Below are 20,080 nucleotides of genomic sequence, written 5' to 3'. Positions count from 1 at the left end.
ATTGTATTTATGGTAGCATATTTAATATAATATTCGCACACTCTTATTAAAAATAAGAAAAATTGAACAATGATTATGTAAAGAGTGTTAAAAATTAGTAAAAGAACGTGTGCTATATATGCTTATATATGTGTATATTTATAAGAGTAATATTTTGTTTCATAAATTGTTTGTAATGTGTGGTAAAATGTTTCAAATAAATCGTATCTATCTCAATAGTAACAGGATAACAAAATCAAATCACATGCATCTCATTATGTATACTATATATCTCTATACTATATATCAAATTATATACTATATATCTCTAGATACATATGTACCATAAAAAATTATTTTAAAAAATTTAGAAATATAACTGATTGCTGTACCAATTTTCTATTTTAAACAAGTAATCTGAATTTTTTAGAAATATGTCTAAACAATCTTTTATCACTAAATATTTATGTTCATATGTATTTATAGCAGAGAGGAAATTTCCTTTCTGTCCACAGTGCTTATCTGATAGCATTAATCATAAAAACAGATGAATAATGCTATACTTAATATTTCAATTAAGAATAAGATTAATTTAAGATAGTCTCAAATAACAATATGTAAATTTATTAATAAAAATTTTAATAATGATATTGTGCTATTTATATATATTTAGTTATATTTATAAATAATATTAAAAAGTTTGTTTTAATTACTTCATTTTTTTATTATGCTTATGTCTTGCGAATTATATTTTATCAGTATTAAAAATATTAAAATTGTGTAAATAAAAAATGTTAGAATTAGCAACAGTATAGGAAAATTATAGAAAAATATATTATTTAATATTTTGGTAAAATTTTACATACATATGTATAACTTTCGAAAAAAAAATTCTTTAGTAATTATTCAACTTTTGATATTCATCTAGACTAGAGACAATTATTCGATATCCCTAGACAAATGCCATTCGTTTCTAATTATAAACAATTTGTCTAAATTCCTTTAAAACATCTTTAATGTTAATGTTTGTTATGTGCATTTAATTAAGTTTGTGATTAAAAATACGTAATGAATAGTTAAGATACATAATTACAAATTTCAAGAAGGATTTTGTTGATAATTTAGCACACTTCAAGTGAGGAGAGACTTCTTATTGACATAATGTATGCTATTTGCACGTAATTTTTACGAATTTCAGTTATTAAATCTATGTTATTAAATTTTCATAAGAACTTAATAACTGTTATTGACATTTCAAGAAGATCGGTAATTTATTGCGAGTATACTTACTTGCAATTTTGTACAATGTCTTTCTGCAATATTTAACATCAACAATTCTTTCAAGAAAATTTGGAGATTAACATGTACTGAACTATTCTGTGACAAATTATAAAGAAATGTGATAGTGCTAAAATCTCGACTTTTTTAGGTAATACAATTTATTTAAAAATATCATTTAACAAAACCTTTGAATTGATGATTCACAATACACTTTTTTTCTTCTATTGTGAAGTATATCCATTCTTAGTTCCTTACTCATTGTCAGACAATATTACTAATAAATTTGCTGATTATCTTTGAACATTCTGCATCCTACAACTTTATTAATACAATAACAGAGTAGTAAATTATAAATCTAATTCAAAATATCATTTGTTTATATTTTGACTTTGGTATTGTTATTGTTTAGCATTTATGATAGATTAAGTAACATAATATTGGTGATTTTATCATTTTGATTCTATAAGTTGCAATATTGTTATTAGAAAAACATATTTGTTGCTATGTATTTTGCAAAGTATAATATAATTTTACATAGAAAAGCATGAAGTTACTGATTATTATGTAGTTAATAAATAATATTTATGTGACAATAATATGTATTTTATTACATTTTTGTTTTTTATTTGTGTAACCCCATATGAATCATTTAGGTGATTTGATATAAAATTAACCACAGATACTTACTTGAAAATTATAAATAAGATGTTTCCTATTTCATCATTCTTTTTTAAATTTTGTAGTAATTTTTGGTTATGTGCTTAGTGTAGATCCAGTATATAGCAAATGTATTTGCTTATTAGGTGCGTTGGAACATAGGTAGTGCTGCTGTTCATCTCTTCAAGTATAGCTATCTCTATGATGTTTTCGTCAGGTCTTAGCTGCAATCTATCTTTTCCTAGTTGTCTGGGTTATCCACAGGATAACGAAGAATTAATACCAAAAATGGCTAGAGAGCCAATAATTCTTAATGTTTATGATATGGTAAGGTCCTTTTAAGTTTCTTTTTAAAATATCTTTTTAATTTTTATTGATGCACATTTGTAATAAATACATTTCGTGTTTCAGTATTGGATAAACGAATATACTACTCCAATTGGATTGGGTGTATTTCATTCTGGAGTTGAAATATATGGAACAGGTATATTTACATAATGTTTTATATATATATATTTCTTTTAATTCCATCTGAATCTATTAAAATTAGCTGAATTATTTCAATCAATTTGCAGAATATGCATATGGAGGTCATTCTAAACCAATTTCTGGAATTTTTGAAATCACACCGAGAGTTGCTGAAGAATTAGGGGAGCAATTTAGATATAGGTACAGATATTTTAGTAAGGATATGTTGATATTATTTCTAAAGAAGAGTATGTTTATTTTTCATCATCGTAGGCAATCAGTACACATTGGATATACAGATTTCACAGAAGAAGATGTAACTAGGATCGTTACTGAATTAGGAAAAGATTTTAGGGGTGATCGTTACCATTTAATGAATAAAAATTGTAATCATTTTAGTAGTCAACTTACACTTGTATGTATATAAAAATAGTATATAATCACTTATTAATTAATACAATGCTAATATTATATTTTTATTCTAAATTGTAGATTTTGTGTGGTCAAGAAATACCAGGTTGGGTAAATCGCCTTGCATATTTCAGTTCTTGTGTACCATTCCTTCAACGTTGTCTACCAAAGGAATGGTTAACGCCCGATGCACTTCAACATTCTCTGAATCAAGTCAGCCATGAAAGTACATCCTCTGAAAGTACGTCTTCTGATACTTCCTTGTAACATTTGGCCAATTTTTTAAAACGAAGAGATTTAAAATGTCATAGGAGTTACACCATTTAGAGAGTTTATGCGCAAAGGAAGTTTATCGTGACAGTAACTATATCGCCAAGATCGTGGAATCCGAGAAACAAAACCGTCAAGATGAGGTACAAATTTCATATTGTACTCTAGAATTCCAGTGGTGATTTAATAATACTGAAAAAATGCCTTTCTTGCAACATGTCGTCTTTTAAATTCTGGACGGCAGTATACAATGTCGCGTGTGTTCTTTGTTGTATCACACAATCGAAATTTAATAGGTATACACTTAATAGATAATTACTTATAAAACAAAGGCATAAAGAGACTGGAACGTATTCATTTATTAGTTAATCACATTAATTTTTTAAGAAATTTTTTGTGAATTAGATTTTATACATGTAATATCTGTCATTTCAAATCGCATTTCAAAATTAATATTTGTAAAACATACAATTCGTTCAAATTATATTTTAGAATTATCTAGTGATGTTTTTCTAAACATTCAATAACCTGGTTTACTTGGATATTATAATTATTTATGTTATGTATACATGCGACACCTCTCTGTACAGCTGCCATTAATATTGTTAGGAAATTTAAATGAAGAATGAATGTAATATACATATATAATATATATAATATAATATATATATATATATTAACATTCATATAAAATAAATAAATTAAGAATAACTTACTTTTCATCTATGATTTAATGAAAATATGTTTTGTGCAAATACTTTTATAAGGAACATATTTATAATTTTATAATTCAAATTTTGAGTCAACAGTTTTTCACTATATGGATATCACATTCCACAAAGGTAATTTTGAATTTTGCGCAATATAGAACAATAGAATTAATATAATGTTGTGATTTTGGAAGCATTTGCTAGATCCAAAATCTAATGAATTCTTTTTAAACATTCATGACATACAAATCATTACTAATGTTGCTAAAACTGTTGTTGACACCAAGTTTATAATGTTATATGTTGAAAAAAATGAAAAATTCATAAAGTTATTCGAATATGATATAAATACAAAAAAATTCTGTTGAATATATCATATTTGTAAAATGTAACACAAAAAACAAGTAACAATTAGTGCCAATTCAATGTTTTGTTAATTCTGTTTTAATGACTAATATTAGGAAGTGACATGTTGCATAAAATTCATAGATGTTATCAATCATAAAATTATTATATTTAATGTTAACATATGAATATCTTTCAATGAATTATTTATAGAACAATTTCGGATATATAACAATTACATCTAATATAATAGTCAACAAAAATATTAATTACTCTTTATTTATATAATTATATTATAGAAAGCTTTTTTTGAAGTTAGATTTAAAATTAATTTGGATTAATAGAATTATTTAATATACTAATTTACACGAAATTACCAAATTTAAATTCGTGCGTCTCTGTACGACATATGTTTAAAAAAGAATGTCTTCTTCATACACATATATGTATTATATTTTCAAAAAAAAGGTATTAAAAATAATTAGTCATCATAAATATTTTATAGACCAAAACATGTTATGTTTTATATTCCTCACTGATAATTGTATTGATACAGAGTTATAAAATGAATTACTTATGCGATATAGAATACTAAAATAATGAAGCATATAAAGCACAATATACAATATAAGTACAAAAGCTTACGTATCTTTTTAAATGGTCTTTTTTATAATGATATTTAGTTTATTGTTTCAGTAGGGACCTTTGTCTTACTGTTAATGATTTCATTTTAAAAAATAAATATTCTAATAATTATTATTTTGTTTTGTTAATTATGATAATACCTAAAATTAAGACCAGTTTTAATCATTAATTATATTGTACTCATACATCAAGTTTACTAATATAATTCTTTATTACAAAAAAATTAAGTTATTATTATTTCAGTGAAGAATGAATTTAAGAGAAAGGAAATATATTCATCTTTTATCATAGATTTTGTATGAAACAAAATGTAAAACAAAAATTATAAATACTATGAAATCTACAAAAAAAATGTTTGTGAGGAAATCTTACAAACATAAGAATTTGGTTTTCTTTTTACCATAATGTAAGTACTTCTTACTATAATGACACACTTTAAATAATATACAATGAGATACAATTCATTATTCAAAATGCAAATAATTGCTTGCAATTGCTTTTAATAAATATCGTAAATATAATGCACATATTAGTTATAAATAAATTCATAGTATAGAATACGCTAAACTAAGTTGCTAAAAAAAAAGATTAATAATCAGGTCATTACATGCACTGGTACTAAACCAATGGGATACATAAATCATTATTAATTGTTACATAAAATATTCTAACAACTCGTAAAAAAGTAAACTATTGAATCATACAAATCTGTATATGCATACATATAATCATTCTATTTTCGTGCAGAATGCCAGTCGTACATTTTGATTATGCGTAAAAAAAAAGCATAATTATAGCACAGTTTTTACATATTATAAAACGACGTACTCAAAATTTCAGTGTCATATATGTGCAGACTAAAAAAAAGAAGGAAAATGAAAGATTCGAAGGGTCTAAAATCAAATTGAAATTGGAACCTTATTTAGAAATTGAATTATTTACAAAAATATAAAATCAATGCTATACAAAGTGACTATTTCTTCGTATGTTCTATTTATAAACAAACTCGGTTTAGATACAAGGCAACATAAGACAAACAGATATATCTTTGATTTTAGAACCCTTAAGTAACAATTGCGGATAATAGACAAATCATTGAATTTCGTTGGTAAGTACAATAACACGTACATTGCTACAATTTATAAACATACGATGACATTTCTAGAATAGTTCTAGAATTCATTTTTAAACTTTATTTTATTCTGGTATGGACAGCAATATCTGTACTATTACATTCTTTGTCTGATAACATTAACACTTTTTTCTTCTATTAACGGTTTCTTCTATATTTTTAATATAAGAATGTCAAACCTATTGCAGTCGATATATATTTCTTTTATAATTATATTTTCATGTCTTACCATTACACAAATGTGATAAAGTCGTTTCAAGTTTCTTTTTTTTGGTATTATACGCATGTTATAGTTATTATGCTAACTTTATATCCATCAACGATGATCTTTTTAAAGAGTTGGAACTTCGATTTTCATGTATATTTGTCATTGTTTTATGAAAATAAAAAAAAATTGCTCGGAATGTAGCGTATCAATATTTTACTGTAACATTTTCAATATTTCATAAACTTTTTGATACTTTTTTAAACTTTTTTCATTAAAATTCATTATAAATATATGTAAATTTAAATGCATGATTCAGCATTATTTTTTTACATGCACTTTATTTTTGTGTATGCAAGAATTGAATCCATACTGTAGTTATTTGTTTTACTGTATGCCGTGTTTAGGGATATGAAGATAAAACATCTTCAATCCATAATTCTTGAGTAAGAATGGAGCAACTCGGGATTCTTGACCGTTAAATGTTATTTCATATTTTAACTACTGGTATAGAATCCTGAGATAATTATTTTGTTCTACCAACTCTTTTTTCTCCTCTTTTAGTATAGTTAGCAAATTTTTATAAATGTACATGAAAAATGTATATATTTTATACATTAAAACATATAAAACTTGTTATCTTGTTCTCATCTTTGTTGTAATTTCATTTGTTTTGTTCTAGTCTTACAACTATAAAAAGAACTAAATGTAACTAATTAATCATCAAGTAATACTTTTTTCAAAATTTCATAATAATTCATTATTCTTTTTTTTGTGAATTTAATGGTTTTTAAATTTTTTAATATAAAAGTACTAAAGATGTTGCGTAATCCTGTAGTGTAATCTTTCTTAACACTTTCTTCAAATTGTTGCAAATATAAATAAGGATTTCAGAATTTCATGGTTTGAAATAAACGATACTTAATCATCGTCGTTCCGTTTTCGTTTCGATTCTATTCTCAGTCATTATGCATTGCACTTGTTAATATTTGACTGACAAATTTTAAATATGTATATGCATTAAAAAAAAAGAGTTTCCACAATGATATTTATAGCCTTAATTATAGAGAAAGCAGTACATTTATAAACGAGAAATCAGTTTTTGTCGCAGTAAGGACAAATCAATATTCAACACTCTTTTACTGTCACAAATATAATACTCATATATCATGTAAAAGTATATAGCCGCCTTGCTTAATAGCTATTTATTAGCAGGAGCTTTAGATACATTGCACGATTATTTCTACTATTCACATGCTGAATAAAATGATGCACCTTACTGCATTATGACGCAATAGAAAATATTTAGTCATAAGGCATCAGATCGATTCACTTCCACTGAATTCATTTGTCACTAAGAATGACTAAGTATATAATTTACTTGAAACTATTATTTATACCTAGATTCAAAAGGTAGGTACGATAGATTAATTAGATTAATTTTTTATTGCTAGATAATTTGACTGAGATTTCAATTTTTATTAACTTAAGGTAGTTCATTACGATGATCAAAAATTAAAATTATGCAAAGTATTCGTATTAAAATTCCGAAAAGAAAGAGGAAATTAAAACGATACCTACTTTGGTAATATATGGCATCGTAAAGCTGATTCATTGATTTCCGAACATAAATTATTTACAATTTATCATTACATAAACTGTAAATTCCCTTGTTAAATATATAACATGTTATAAGTTCTTGAAAACCAGAAAGTTATTGCAACATGATACCAAAATCAATGTTAATATATTTATGAAATCTTTGTATTGATTATTGAATTAAATAACTAAAACATGCAACTTCTTAATTCATTTGTATATACGAGTATTATGCCTTTTGTTAGACGTTTGTAATACAATTAACATAATGCACAAGGTTAGAAAAATGTATTGCACAAAATTGAAAAAAGAAAGAAATAAATACGATAACTTTCCAGCTAAAAATCAAATACGGATATCATTTTATGTAAAAATGTTATCATAGATACTGTAATCCTATTATTCAGGTAGTAGACGCGATTACAGTAAGTTATTAATGTTATGAGAAGTGTTAAATTAATTTTTATGAATCATATGAAGATGAACCATGATCATGAGCGGGACTTGGTGGCGTCGATGGATTTGAACTGTTGTTTGAAGCTATTGAATGTCTAGGACTTCCACCAGAGGTGTGTTCCTACATTAATGAAAAATTGTATGTATTTATTAAAAGTATGATTTCTCTAAACTTTTTAGAACACGTTGAATGTTCTCTATCTATATCATCTTTATATTTGGTTAATATTTTTAATAAGAAAAAAAGTAATACCTTGTCGTGTAAAGATGCGATGCTACCAAGAGAAAGTGGAGTATGCGATCGTAGATGCACAGATTCCGAATCAACTTGGTCCACAGGAGTACGGGGTAACGAAGGTGGAGTAGCAGTTGGTCGTGGTGGTGCCGGTCCTCTGCGTGATGATGTTGAACCTAAGAAAAGATTTTATATGTGATGTAAGATATCTCAAATAAAATTATATAACAGAATAAAAGACAATACGATTGAGCATATAAATACCGTTATGCGGTGAATATCCGGAATTTCTAGATATATGAGAACTAAGACGTCGGGTATCAGAAGGTGGATGCCTAGGCGGTAGTGGCGCTGGTTTACTTGATGCTTGAATTGCAGGACTATACAACTAAGAAAAAAAATGTAAGTAGACATTTGATATTTTTAGAAATACATAAAGATGTATTATATTCTTACTCTTTGTTGGCTGCTATGAAGATGAGAGCTACTGTGATGACCGCTATGTTGTTGATCAGCTGTTTCAAGTGTAGTAGGCAGGTCTAACAATCGTTGAATCTAATATAAAATATAAGACATTTATAAAATAGATGTATATCAAAAAATATATATATTAACAAAAAAAAAAGGAAACTCAAAATAACTTACCTGTATTCCATTACCCGGACCCATATGACTGATATGATTAAAATTCGTCGGAGCAGATATCATTTTGGAACGTCTATCAGTAGGACGAACAGCTCTATTTCCTTCTCTTAATGAAAATCTCCTTCGCGGTTTTGTCATTTGTCTACCACTTGCATCTAGTGGTGTTAAATTAAGTAGTTCTCCTATTATATTAAATCGAATATTGTATATTATATCTAATCACTTTATAGTTATGATTGTTGTTATATGAAGTATACTAACGTTGATGTAAATTGCTCAGAAAAATAACATGTGGCATATCGTTAATGACACAGGACGTTAAAGAACCTGAAGTATTCAGTGGTCGTGCTCGCTTCACATTAAGTGTTTGTAACCAATCTCCAGTTGTACAGTCAAACACATCAATGTGAGTCTCGCTATAAACTAGCAAGTAGCCTTCACAGTAACCTGTGACATAAAGTTATAATTGTTATATGCAATATATGTACATTTGTTATATTTGTACATGTAATATTTGTTACATTTGTAATATGTAATACGAGATTATAATTATATTTCGTTTTAGCATGTTCCATATTTAATGCTTTATGAATAACATGCTTTAAGAATAATACTCACTAACTGCTGTAGGAACAGCAGGATACATAATTTCACGATCTCTACTCTTTCTGCCTTGGCTGTCAACATAAACTGCTAATGTATGGAAGACTAATAAGAATTCACCACGTGGCAATTCGATACAACGTAAAGCATCCACAGCACTGTATGTAAGAAAACCTAAGAGCGTATTCTCAGAATGGACCAATGCTAAAACATAAAAATAAGAGATTTATAGGTTTCAAATTAATTCTGAATTTACTTGAGGTCGGATTTATATATTTACAAATAGGGTGATGGTCTCCTAAGATGCTGTAGATAGAAAATCCGGAAGGATATCCGACACAGAAGCGGCCTTCAGAAAGAACTTGCAAAGTTTGTGCATGACATGATAACATCAGTTCACGTATACGTTTATGACGTGTTTTCGTACGCGTAATTTCATAAATAATGACTTGTGATGCATTCTAAATTAAAACAGAAAAATGACATTAAATATAGGAAATATCTATTACATTAATGATCCGATATTATACAATAACATGTCTTACCTGCTTCTTTATGGCAACACACAAACAATAAGTTAGTGGACTGCGACGGACTATCCCGGTCGTTAAAGTTATACATCCTTTAGTTTCTGCAACTTTAATCCATTCAACTTCGTCTCCATCCAATGCACGTACTGGGACCAGCCGTACATGACGTTGTTTTCCACTTAAAACTACTATTAATTGTTCTTCTGTTACATATTCCAGTAAATATATTTTTTTGCCTTCTCCTACTCTTGCAATTTCTAAATATGTAATACAAATTAGTCATAAAATGATTTTGTACACACACACACATATATATATAGGATAGAACATACCGCTACGATCTAAATCTAAACAGAAGAGACCTTCTTCTGTGCCAATGACTAGACGATCTGGATCAATAATTGCTCCTGACATCACATTTTTAATGAGCGCCAATGTATTATCTAGTAATTCTTTTGCTCTAAAGATCTGTAACGTAAAAAGAAGAGCATAAATAAAAATGAATGAGATCGAACGATATCTTATTAATATATACATCGATATACTGTATTTACCGTTGTATTAGGAAGATTGTTTTTCTTTAATATTCTATGTAATTCACTTAAAGCAACTACCCACTTTGTTTTTTCACTTTCAGTGTCTGCAAGCATTAACGTGTGATTTCTTAAACCAGGTGGTTCTAGTAGAGATGTCGTTATCTAAATAAACATGAGATAAAAATAAATCCTGAAGGAATGTATAATAAAAATACAACAAAAGACTTTAAGCATTACCCTAAATATACATGGAATATCTTTCTTTGTAGCATGTATAACATCCGAATCTCGAACAGAACTAACGCTGAATTCTTCGTCCCGCATGTCCAAGACTTGAGACACGTAAACAGATGGTAATGCATTACGATCTGGTGAAATATCATAAAGAAATAATTTGAAGTCGCAAACCACCACAAATTGACGAACCCAGCCCTTTTTCACTCCACCCATTTTTGGCACTTTAACATATCCTTCGTAAGCTGTACCTATTCCTCGTGTAGGATCAATACCTAGTGGTCGTTTTGCTGGAAAAAGTATTTATTATCATGCCATATTAAAGAATTATATTTTCAAAATAAATTGCACTAAATATGATTTCCTAAAGATAACTTACTTTGATCATGTGGCACAGGACACATTGATGGAACTTTATCACAACAGGGCATATGACATGCAAAGCCACAAACTTCACATACAACTCCTTGCCTGGTTAAACCTACCATCAGTGAAGTGCAATGATTACATTTTGTAGGTGCTGAAAATGTTCTTACTAAGAATTGGTGAGATTTTGGTTTTGGTTGAAGATTGGTTTGTCCATGAGATGTTGATGATTTATTGAGAAGTTCATGAGATAACGGAGATGTGGGATCCTAAAATTTAATATATATCGAATTTTAATGTGTAAACACTTAATGTTATATTAAACTTAGAAAATAATACTCACAATACTGAGTTCAGATAAGTTGCTTTTACTGCTGGAGATACTTGGCGCTCGATTATCTTCGATATCGGCTTCTACGCTATCTGCACTTCCGTGACGTGTACTGCTTGCAGTTTCTTTCAAGAAATGTTCCAAATATGACATTTGAGATGTAGGACGTTCTAAAACTGAAATACAAAAAAAATTTTAAATTAATAGGATAAAAAATGGTAACATCTTTTTTTTGATTATAGGAAGTTGAAATTGTTTTTAATAATGTTAAACTAATAAAGAAAAAAGATATCTGTAATACTTTTATCTATATTCTATTAATATATAAAGAATGTAAAAGTAAAGAATTATGTTTTTCTTTCTACAAGTAGATACATAAATCAATGTAAATTTCATAACATCTTCTTTTGAACATTTTAATATAATCACTGCACTGCAATTTGCACCACACAAACTCTGTTAAAATAGTAATCGTTATTATGCAGGTAAAGGTTGACTGTTTACCAGCAGAAATAGCAAGCATGTAATAAGATGTACTAAAAAGTCAATCAGTTCAAACAATCTAAAGGCGAAAACATTCAGACACAACATACCTGTTAATCATTTAATTACAAAACTGAGTGATTATCAGCTACAACAATTAACAAAGGACAACCATCACCTAAAACGATGAAAAGCTACTGACACTATCCTTAATTGGGGGATGATTATTTCCAACATACAAGAAACACATAACTGATTTTCACAGTAATTGAAATTAAAGTTAACATAGAGCTATGCTTTAAATAAGAACAATCTGATACATTTGACATTTGACGCTCCCTTTTAAAGAAAAACATTTAATATTTCATACCATTATATTCATAAAAAACATAGCACTGTGTTCTGTAATTAGCATCCCAACTGACTAGTCAATCAAAATCGCGTTTTGTTGCCACTTCATTTACCGGGTGGCGATACGATGGCGACGGCATTCTGACTGATGAATGTGTTGACGGGAACGAATCTAGTTAATAAGCGACATGTCGTGACGCGGGAAGCACGCATTACTGGTAGGGGTGACGACGGCTGATGTACGATGATGCGTTGGGGTTTGGTGCTAACGATGTTTGGAGATTTTCTTGACGTTTTGCTGGATAGGGCAGCTGTCACAAATACAGTTTGAAGATGAGCAACAAGAGGCCCCAGACACAGCTCGTTACGCCAATAAACAGAGGCACTTTGTAGTCTAGAAATCAGAATCGCATACCGTACCGGAGAACCGAATTACTATGCTGGATAGGTATCCAAATAGTAACGATCTCTATTATTGGTAAAGTAAGTATTGGCAATAACTTTTATACTTAGTATATTACCTAAGTGAAGTATTATAGTGAAATAGTTAAATATATTACATATAATACAGACAAAACATTTTGTTAAAATATTAAGGTCAACCTAACAATGTCAGAAAACATCATATTTTAAAAATTAAGTGCCTTATGTTTTTTCAAGACAACAACTGAATTATTCTGATACACATATATTCAATTTTCATTTGTGCCAAATACCTATGAATTATAACATATTTTAAAAATACGTGCATTTTTTATAATATTATTAAAATATTTATACGATCAATATGATCAATTATAATATATATATATATGACCATAAAATGATATTATTACATACATATATATATATATATATATATATATATATATATATATATATATATACACGTATAATGAATTGCACTTTCATATTTGTAACTGTCTTAAAATACATTTAAATATCAGTCTAGAAACACACACCAACTCTTACTATTCACATTTATAAAAAAAATTAAGAAAAGAAAAAAATAACCACACACTGACTCATACCAATATAATATCAAGCCATTAATTAAACTAATGCAAACTACAAGAAATAGATGGTATTCACATATAGTTATACCTCTTAGAAATTCTATATTTTACTACAAAAACTAAAGAGATTGTTAAATCATACTTCTGACTATAATAACTTGTAATTTTAGTTATAATATAAAAGTAATATACTACGTAATAATATAAATATGCAAATGCAAAGAATCATGTACACCATTCATGCATCTTCACAACAAACTTTTATTATTTATGTTAATTAATATATATATTTTATTAGATAAGAGAGACAAAAATAAGAGTTAATAAGCAAATCTTAAGAATTTATATTGAGAAGTATGAATGCTATATATGATTCCTGCTATATATTTCATATAACAATTTCTTGATTCTGTTGACCTTTTGCTAGATGCATGCAAATTTAAAATTAAGAAAAACAATCTAGCATATTTATATAAGAATTCATATATAAAAATTTCTTGTATCACACAATATTTAAATCACATACGGTATTATATATCTAATAAATAATATTTTGTATCTATTTATGATGAACATTCTATTCTATTTATTACGAATTGTATATATAAATCATATACTCCGTGCCACAACATATTAAAATAATACAGAATATTTTACAGAATATGTAGAACAAAACACCGAACAGATATATTCACCGCCTAAACAATGTACGAGAGAGATTAAAAGATTTACAAATTACATACACAGCATGTATCGCAGCAGTTTGTATAATAATAGTTCGTACAGAATTTTTATAAAAACGTAACAATAAAATTTTTACGAAATTTCTTTTTGTAACAGTGCTATATGAAATGTACTTACAGCCATCGCCTGTGTCAAGCCTCGCTTGCAACTCTTTTATTTGCATTTCTTTACGTTTTATCTCGTGTGTGAGTGTATCGAATCGTTGTCTGAAATCTCTTAATTCCCTGTAGATACACAATGATTTACCATTATTAAATTATATCAGTGACATTTAGAGAAATAAAAATATTTTCGTCATTAAAATTTATTTTATTTATAATATATTTAAATTAATTACTTTTGAGCAGCAATTAAATCTGAACGCGTCTTTGTAAGTTCTTCAGATATTGCCTGCTTAGCTTGTATTTCACTTTGTAAAGAACTTTGTAGGTTCAAAAGCTCCATTTTGTCAAGCTTTTGTGATCTACGATTTCGCCAATTTTTATCTGCCATTGTAGAACCACTTCCTACACCACCTACACCGCCAGAATGTTTTAAAAATTCTAATTCTTCTGTCATTTTTGTTGCTAACGCCTGAAATTTATTAAGCACAAAATTAAACAGTTCTTGAGATACATATCATACTATAATACTAATGATCATCATTAATAAAAAAAAATATAGGTAGGACAGACCTGTAAGTATCCTCTAGCATCTTTCTCGTCGGACACCCACTGAATAATTTCGGTAATCTGAGCTTCCCATTGTGCAATAGCTTCCTTCTTGTTTCTTAGTTCCTCATATTCTTCTTCTAATTGTCGTCTTTCACCTTGTATTCTATTAACACTATCGGTAAGAGTGTTAAGTTCTAACATAAGTTTTTTGTTTTCTTCGACTAGCATAATTTTTTCTCTTTCATGACGTCTGTTTAATTCATTTATAGTCTCCTCACTATCAGTGATATTTTCTAATCTTGCATTATCTAATTTTTCTTTCGTTAACTGGACTTCCCTTTCCAATAAATCTCTCCTTGTTTCAGCTTCATGCAATTGTTCTTGGAGACTACGAATTTCAAGATTGAACCTACCTTGTTGTTGGTTCAAATTTTCATTATATTGAACTTCGAGTTTTTCCACTTCTGCTTTTAACCTATTAATTTCTTGTGTCGCTAATGCATGATTTGCACTTGCATCATTTCCCATAGACCTTTGCCTAATTTTCTCTGTTTCTTCCTGCATTTGCTTACAATATTCTTCGCTACGTTCTCTTAATTTTCTTTCTTTACTCGTTTCAGCCATTGCCTCCTCCACTCGATTCTCTAATTCTCTACGTAACTTTTCCGCTTTTCTAATGTCATGTCGTAAGCTGTCAACCTTTTGCATTACAACCTCCAATTCTTCTTCTTTATCTCTGACTTGTCTAGACAATTTTTGTTTCTGTTGTCTTAATTCTGATAATTTGTCTGTAACTTCGGTATATTCAGCCATTGCTAGTTTACGTTGTGTTAATGCATCTTTTAATTCTTTATCTTGAAGTTTAAGCTTCTCCTGGACATCTAACTTATCTTTAATAGCTTCTTCCTTTTCTGATCGAAGAGAGCGTACTAATTTTTCTAATTCCCGTAATTTTGTCATATCACCGTTATCTAAGTTGCGTAATTCACGAGGGACCTCCATGGATTTTAACTGTGATTCTAATTCTAGAAAATTATAAAGAAATATTATGAAATAATAACATGATTAAGTATTCATATATTTTTTACAGTAGTACATATTTAGAGATATATATTTATACCACAGTTGCGTTTAGTAAGTGTATTTATTTCATCCTGAAGTTTTCTTGTTGCATTATTAGAATCTGGTGATATTCCTGGGGAAGAATGACTCATACTAATTTGTTTTTTTAAATCTTCAAGTGCTTGTGTCAGTTGTGCATTTTCTTCCTCCAGTATTTGCACACGTTTATCCTTTTGAGTTATAGCAGACAAACAACCCAGATCAGATATGCAACTGTAATTTATAAATACAAAACCATATTAAGTATACTTCTTTTTAGGAACATAAAGAAGTAAAAGATGCTACTTACCTTCCTTGAGTAAAAGTAAAGCCAACAAACGGTAAATGAAGTGCAGAAAACGCAGAATTTGCTGCTGGTGGAACAGCATCAGAACTGCGAACATCTGTATCATCAACATCAAAGTTTGATGTATCTGTTGGTGAAGAAACTTCAGGAATGTAAGGTGCAGTACTGTCTCTAAGAGTTTCCCAGTTTACTCCTTCAAACCATGGATGTTTCTGTGTTATATAATTACAATTAATTATATTAAATTTAATTTTCTAATTATAACCACATATTATAATTTTTAAGTTAACACATTACATGTTAATACCTTAAAATCATCAATTCCATTTTGACCTAGTCTAAATTCTGAACTACATATTAATTTCCTCATTAAATCCTTAGCTTCTTCAGAAACTTCATACATGTCATCTGCTGGGAAGTCAAAGCAATTCTGAAATTAAGTAAAATACACACATTAATGTGTATAATATATATGTATAATAATTATTATAACATCATTGTAAGAACTTTTATAAGTATAATTCAAATTATTTAATAACCTTATGGTTCATAATTTTCCCATAAGTTTCGACTAGAGATTCTGCATAAAATGGTGTTTCTCCATATAACATTTCATACATGCATACTCCTAAAGACCACCAATCACATTCAGGTCCATATTGTCCTTGACCATCTTCCATTGCCTATATGAAATTCAATGCATTCTTTTTAACATTGATGAGTAGTAAATATCATAAATTAGTAAAATACAAATTAATATTACATAATTTATAAATTATAAAAATTATATATAAAATAATATGGAAATATAATTTTACCCTTAAGATTTCTGGTGAAATATAGTCTGGTGTGCCAACAGCAACATTACTTTGTGCAGTGCCATCCTCAAACAATCGTAAACAAGATCCAAAATCTGCTAATCTAATATGACCATTTGCATCTAACAAAACATTATCAGGTTTAATATCACGGTGCACATAACGTAAGTCATGTATGGACCCAATAGCCAAAACCATTTCAGCTATGTAAAAACGTGCCATATCTTCTGGAAGGCGATCTTCAAATTTGCTCAACAGTGTTAACAGGTCTCCACCACAGTAATAATCCATGACCAAGTACTACGCATTATTATTTAAAACACATAAGATATTTTTATGTTCATAAATGCTTCTAATTGTTATTAATGTTTAGAAGAATTACCAAATTATTGTCATCTTGAAAGGCATAATGAAGATTTGTGATCCATCTACGATCACCATACACCAGTACATCTCTCTCTTCTCTAAAGTATGCAGTTTCTGCACGCTTCAACATTTCCCATTTGTTCAAAATTTTCATTGCAAATACTTTGTCTGAACCACGCATTCTTACAACACATACTTCACCAAATGCACCTCTACCAATAACTTTTACTATTTCAAAATCCTCCCGTGCCAATTGCAAACTCTTAATGCAAGTAGCCACTGGTTTTACTATAAAAAAATATATAAATTTTTTTAATATGAAATTATAAATTTTTAAAAATACACATATGTTATGTATATATAATATACCAAATTCAATAAAATCTGAGACAGTCTTTTCACGTCGTAAGGAAGAATTACAACATTCATCATATAAGACAAGTAAAATATCAATAAGTGTCTCAATAGAAAATGTGTGGCCTATTCTTCCTTCCCCTTGTACAGGACCATCAATAAAAAGAGATTCTAATTGGCGCAACCTTCCTCCTATGCCTATGAAAATAATAATTATTTAGTAATAATAATATTATAATATAATAATGTGTTTAATGACACATATTTTGTTACAAAAAGCTGTTATATATTTGGGAATATACCATTGATTGCAAGTCCCTTTGGCATAATATCAGGAGGAGGTTGATTATATTGGTGCTGCGACGAATCTGACATGTCTCTTTTGCGAAAAGGTTGCCCCTTACCAAAATCCTTGGATACTATTTCTGTCATTCTTAATAATATTGTTCAATAGTATTTTAAACCACCACATTATGATGTGATGACTATCCTAAAACATTTAATATTATTATTTTTTATGTATAAAATTTAATATAGACCTATAATTATACCATATATTTTATACTTCCATTAAAGATAATGAATTAAATATTTAAAATATTGTCATGTCAATCATTTTCAATAACTCTGTACATAACACACTTGCTTTTTATTAATTTAATCTCTCTTTATTTCATTCAACCAAATATGGATATGGATTCATAATTTGTCAAATGTTTTATTTATAAATATGAAAGATGCAACTAAAAATATCTTAAACAATTAAAAAAATTTTTTGTTATACTACATTTTTACAAATATTTAAAAGACCAATTAAAAGAATATAAATACAAACAGTATCTACAACAAGTATAATTGTATACTAATAATTTACCTTAAGAAGATAATTTCCAATAGACATATCTAAATAGGATCACTTTCACTGTTTAAACATTAATTTTGTTTACAACCGTGCAGTGATCGTTTCCCGTTCATGTTATTGATATATACCAGCACGCTTTGAGCTTCTTTTACTCTTATGCAAAGAATGTCAAAAATCAATTCCCTTTAACTTAGCGTGGTATATATGTCCACACGCCACTACGTGTAAAACAATCGAGTTTCATTTAATTCATCATCGGCCATCGTGCCGGAATTACTCACGTCGGAAATTACGTAACTGCTATAAAGATAGCCAAAATATTTGGCGAAGAAAACACGCAACAAGAGAAATACGTGTAAATAAAATGTACAGACAAAAATAGTGCAGCGGGGTAGGGCACCGCATTCGCGATCAACGAATTCAACAAAATCACCAAGACAACTCGTATCGTTCGAAGAAATCAGTATTGTATAGTAGGACTATACAAATACTTCTCGTTTAAATATTAATAATTATAAAATGAAACGTAGATAAATTTTAAAGGGCCATTGTCCCAATTTCTGATATAACCTCGCCACGGCACTACACTCTCATCCCCGATCAAAATTTTTGTGACGTAAAATTCCTATCGCATGTGAGAAAGATGTTTTGAGTGAAAGGCTTTTTCTTTGCCAATCCGGACCGTTTGCTCAAACGATTCGAGCATATCTGCCGAAACGACGCGTCCCGCTATAATATTGGTTTAATTGTTTATTATGCGCACCATTCGTTTATCACAAAACATCTTGCATGGCCACCTCCAAACCCCCAACAATTTGGTTGACCCCCTAGCAGGCCCCATATAGAAAAAAATATGGCAGTCCTACGTCATTGAAAATACCTATGACAGTTCAGCATATAGATAGATCCTATCCTACAATATGAAAGATGTAATGACAAAGCGAGTTCACACAGCGATCATTTGTCAATTGATCAGAGTATATAATTTTCTTCTTTTCTTAAACATGCTTGTCATATTCCAGAAATAATTAAGATTGAGAATAAAAATTCCATTTTTCCTATGTACAAATTAAAATAATACTGTATAAGCTAATTGGTCCGAAATAAACGAAAAAAATGTATATACTTTTATACTTTTAAAGTAAAATTGAAATCTGTAAAATATAAAACTTATATTGCTTATAATTAATCATTTTTTCAAATTTAATTTCAAAATTTGTTGAACACAAATCACAATCCATTATTTCAATTCATTATTTATTCCAACCCAATACTAGTTTTTAATGTTTAGTAAATTTTCTAATAATACTTTATATATTAATCTATAAGAAAAAAAAATCATATTTTTATTACTATAAATGTAATTATCAAATTAAGCAAATGATAA

The 20,080-nt window shown here is 28.3% G+C and overlaps 2 protein-coding genes across 9 annotated transcripts; one reads left to right on the top strand and one right to left on the bottom strand.

Annotated features, from left to right (window-relative positions):
- Window positions 1-954: 954 nt before the first annotated feature.
- Window positions 955-4,096, top strand: LOC117234687 (deubiquitinase DESI2). Of its 3 annotated transcripts, none has more exons than XM_033496154.1 (7): window positions 955-1,142; window positions 2,064-2,244; window positions 2,329-2,401; window positions 2,493-2,586; window positions 2,659-2,800; window positions 2,878-3,037; window positions 3,108-4,096. In XM_033496154.1, exons 2-7 carry the CDS (start codon window positions 2,119-2,121, stop codon window positions 3,152-3,154), a joined length of 642 nt encoding a protein of 213 aa, XP_033352045.1. In that variant the 5' UTR covers window positions 955-1,142; window positions 2,064-2,118; the 3' UTR covers window positions 3,155-4,096. The 3 variants fall into 3 exon arrangements, with proteins under 3 accessions (XP_033352045.1, XP_033352043.1, XP_033352044.1); XM_033496152.1 differs by having other exon boundaries at window positions 955-1,408; XM_033496153.1 differs by lacking the exon at window positions 955-1,142 and adding an exon at window positions 1,729-1,913.
- On the bottom strand, window positions 2,808-19,551 carry LOC117234681 (serine/threonine-protein kinase Genghis Khan). 6 transcript variants are annotated; one of them, XM_033496135.1, is made up of 28 exons: window positions 18,706-19,551; window positions 18,134-18,321; window positions 17,847-18,029; window positions 17,494-17,765; window positions 17,112-17,411; window positions 16,833-16,976; window positions 16,601-16,723; window positions 16,297-16,505; window positions 16,006-16,220; window positions 14,907-15,910; window positions 14,570-14,805; window positions 14,350-14,456; window positions 14,102-14,104; window positions 12,586-12,888; window positions 11,651-11,814; window positions 11,321-11,576; window positions 10,945-11,231; window positions 10,726-10,869; window positions 10,504-10,639; window positions 10,187-10,428; window positions 9,922-10,102; window positions 9,657-9,845; window positions 9,300-9,485; window positions 9,039-9,220; window positions 8,850-8,948; window positions 8,658-8,781; window positions 8,412-8,569; window positions 6,955-8,279 (listed from the first exon to the last, which is right to left on the bottom strand). In XM_033496135.1, exons 2-28 carry the CDS (start codon window positions 18,261-18,263, stop codon window positions 8,166-8,168), a joined length of 5,691 nt encoding a protein of 1,896 aa, XP_033352026.1. In that variant the 5' UTR covers window positions 18,264-18,321; window positions 18,706-19,551; the 3' UTR covers window positions 6,955-8,165. The 6 variants fall into 6 exon arrangements, with proteins under 6 accessions (XP_033352025.1, XP_033352026.1, XP_033352021.1 ...); XM_033496134.1 differs by lacking the exons at window positions 6,955-8,279; window positions 12,586-12,888; window positions 14,102-14,104 and adding an exon at window positions 2,808-3,031 and having other exon boundaries at window positions 18,706-19,550; XM_033496130.1 differs by lacking the exons at window positions 12,586-12,888; window positions 14,102-14,104 and having other exon boundaries at window positions 18,706-19,550.
- Between the last annotated feature and the right edge of the window lie 529 nt (window positions 19,552-20,080).

This window comes from Bombus vosnesenskii, unplaced genomic scaffold, assembly GCF_011952255.1.
Source record: "Bombus vosnesenskii isolate JDL3184/JDL3185 unplaced genomic scaffold, Bvos_JDL3184-5_v1.1 scf7180000013308, whole genome shotgun sequence".
Lineage (NCBI taxonomy): Eukaryota > Metazoa > Arthropoda > Insecta > Hymenoptera > Apidae > Bombus > Bombus vosnesenskii.
Note: the sequence above shows the minus strand (reverse complement) of the source record. Positions and strands in the feature narration are given on the sequence as shown.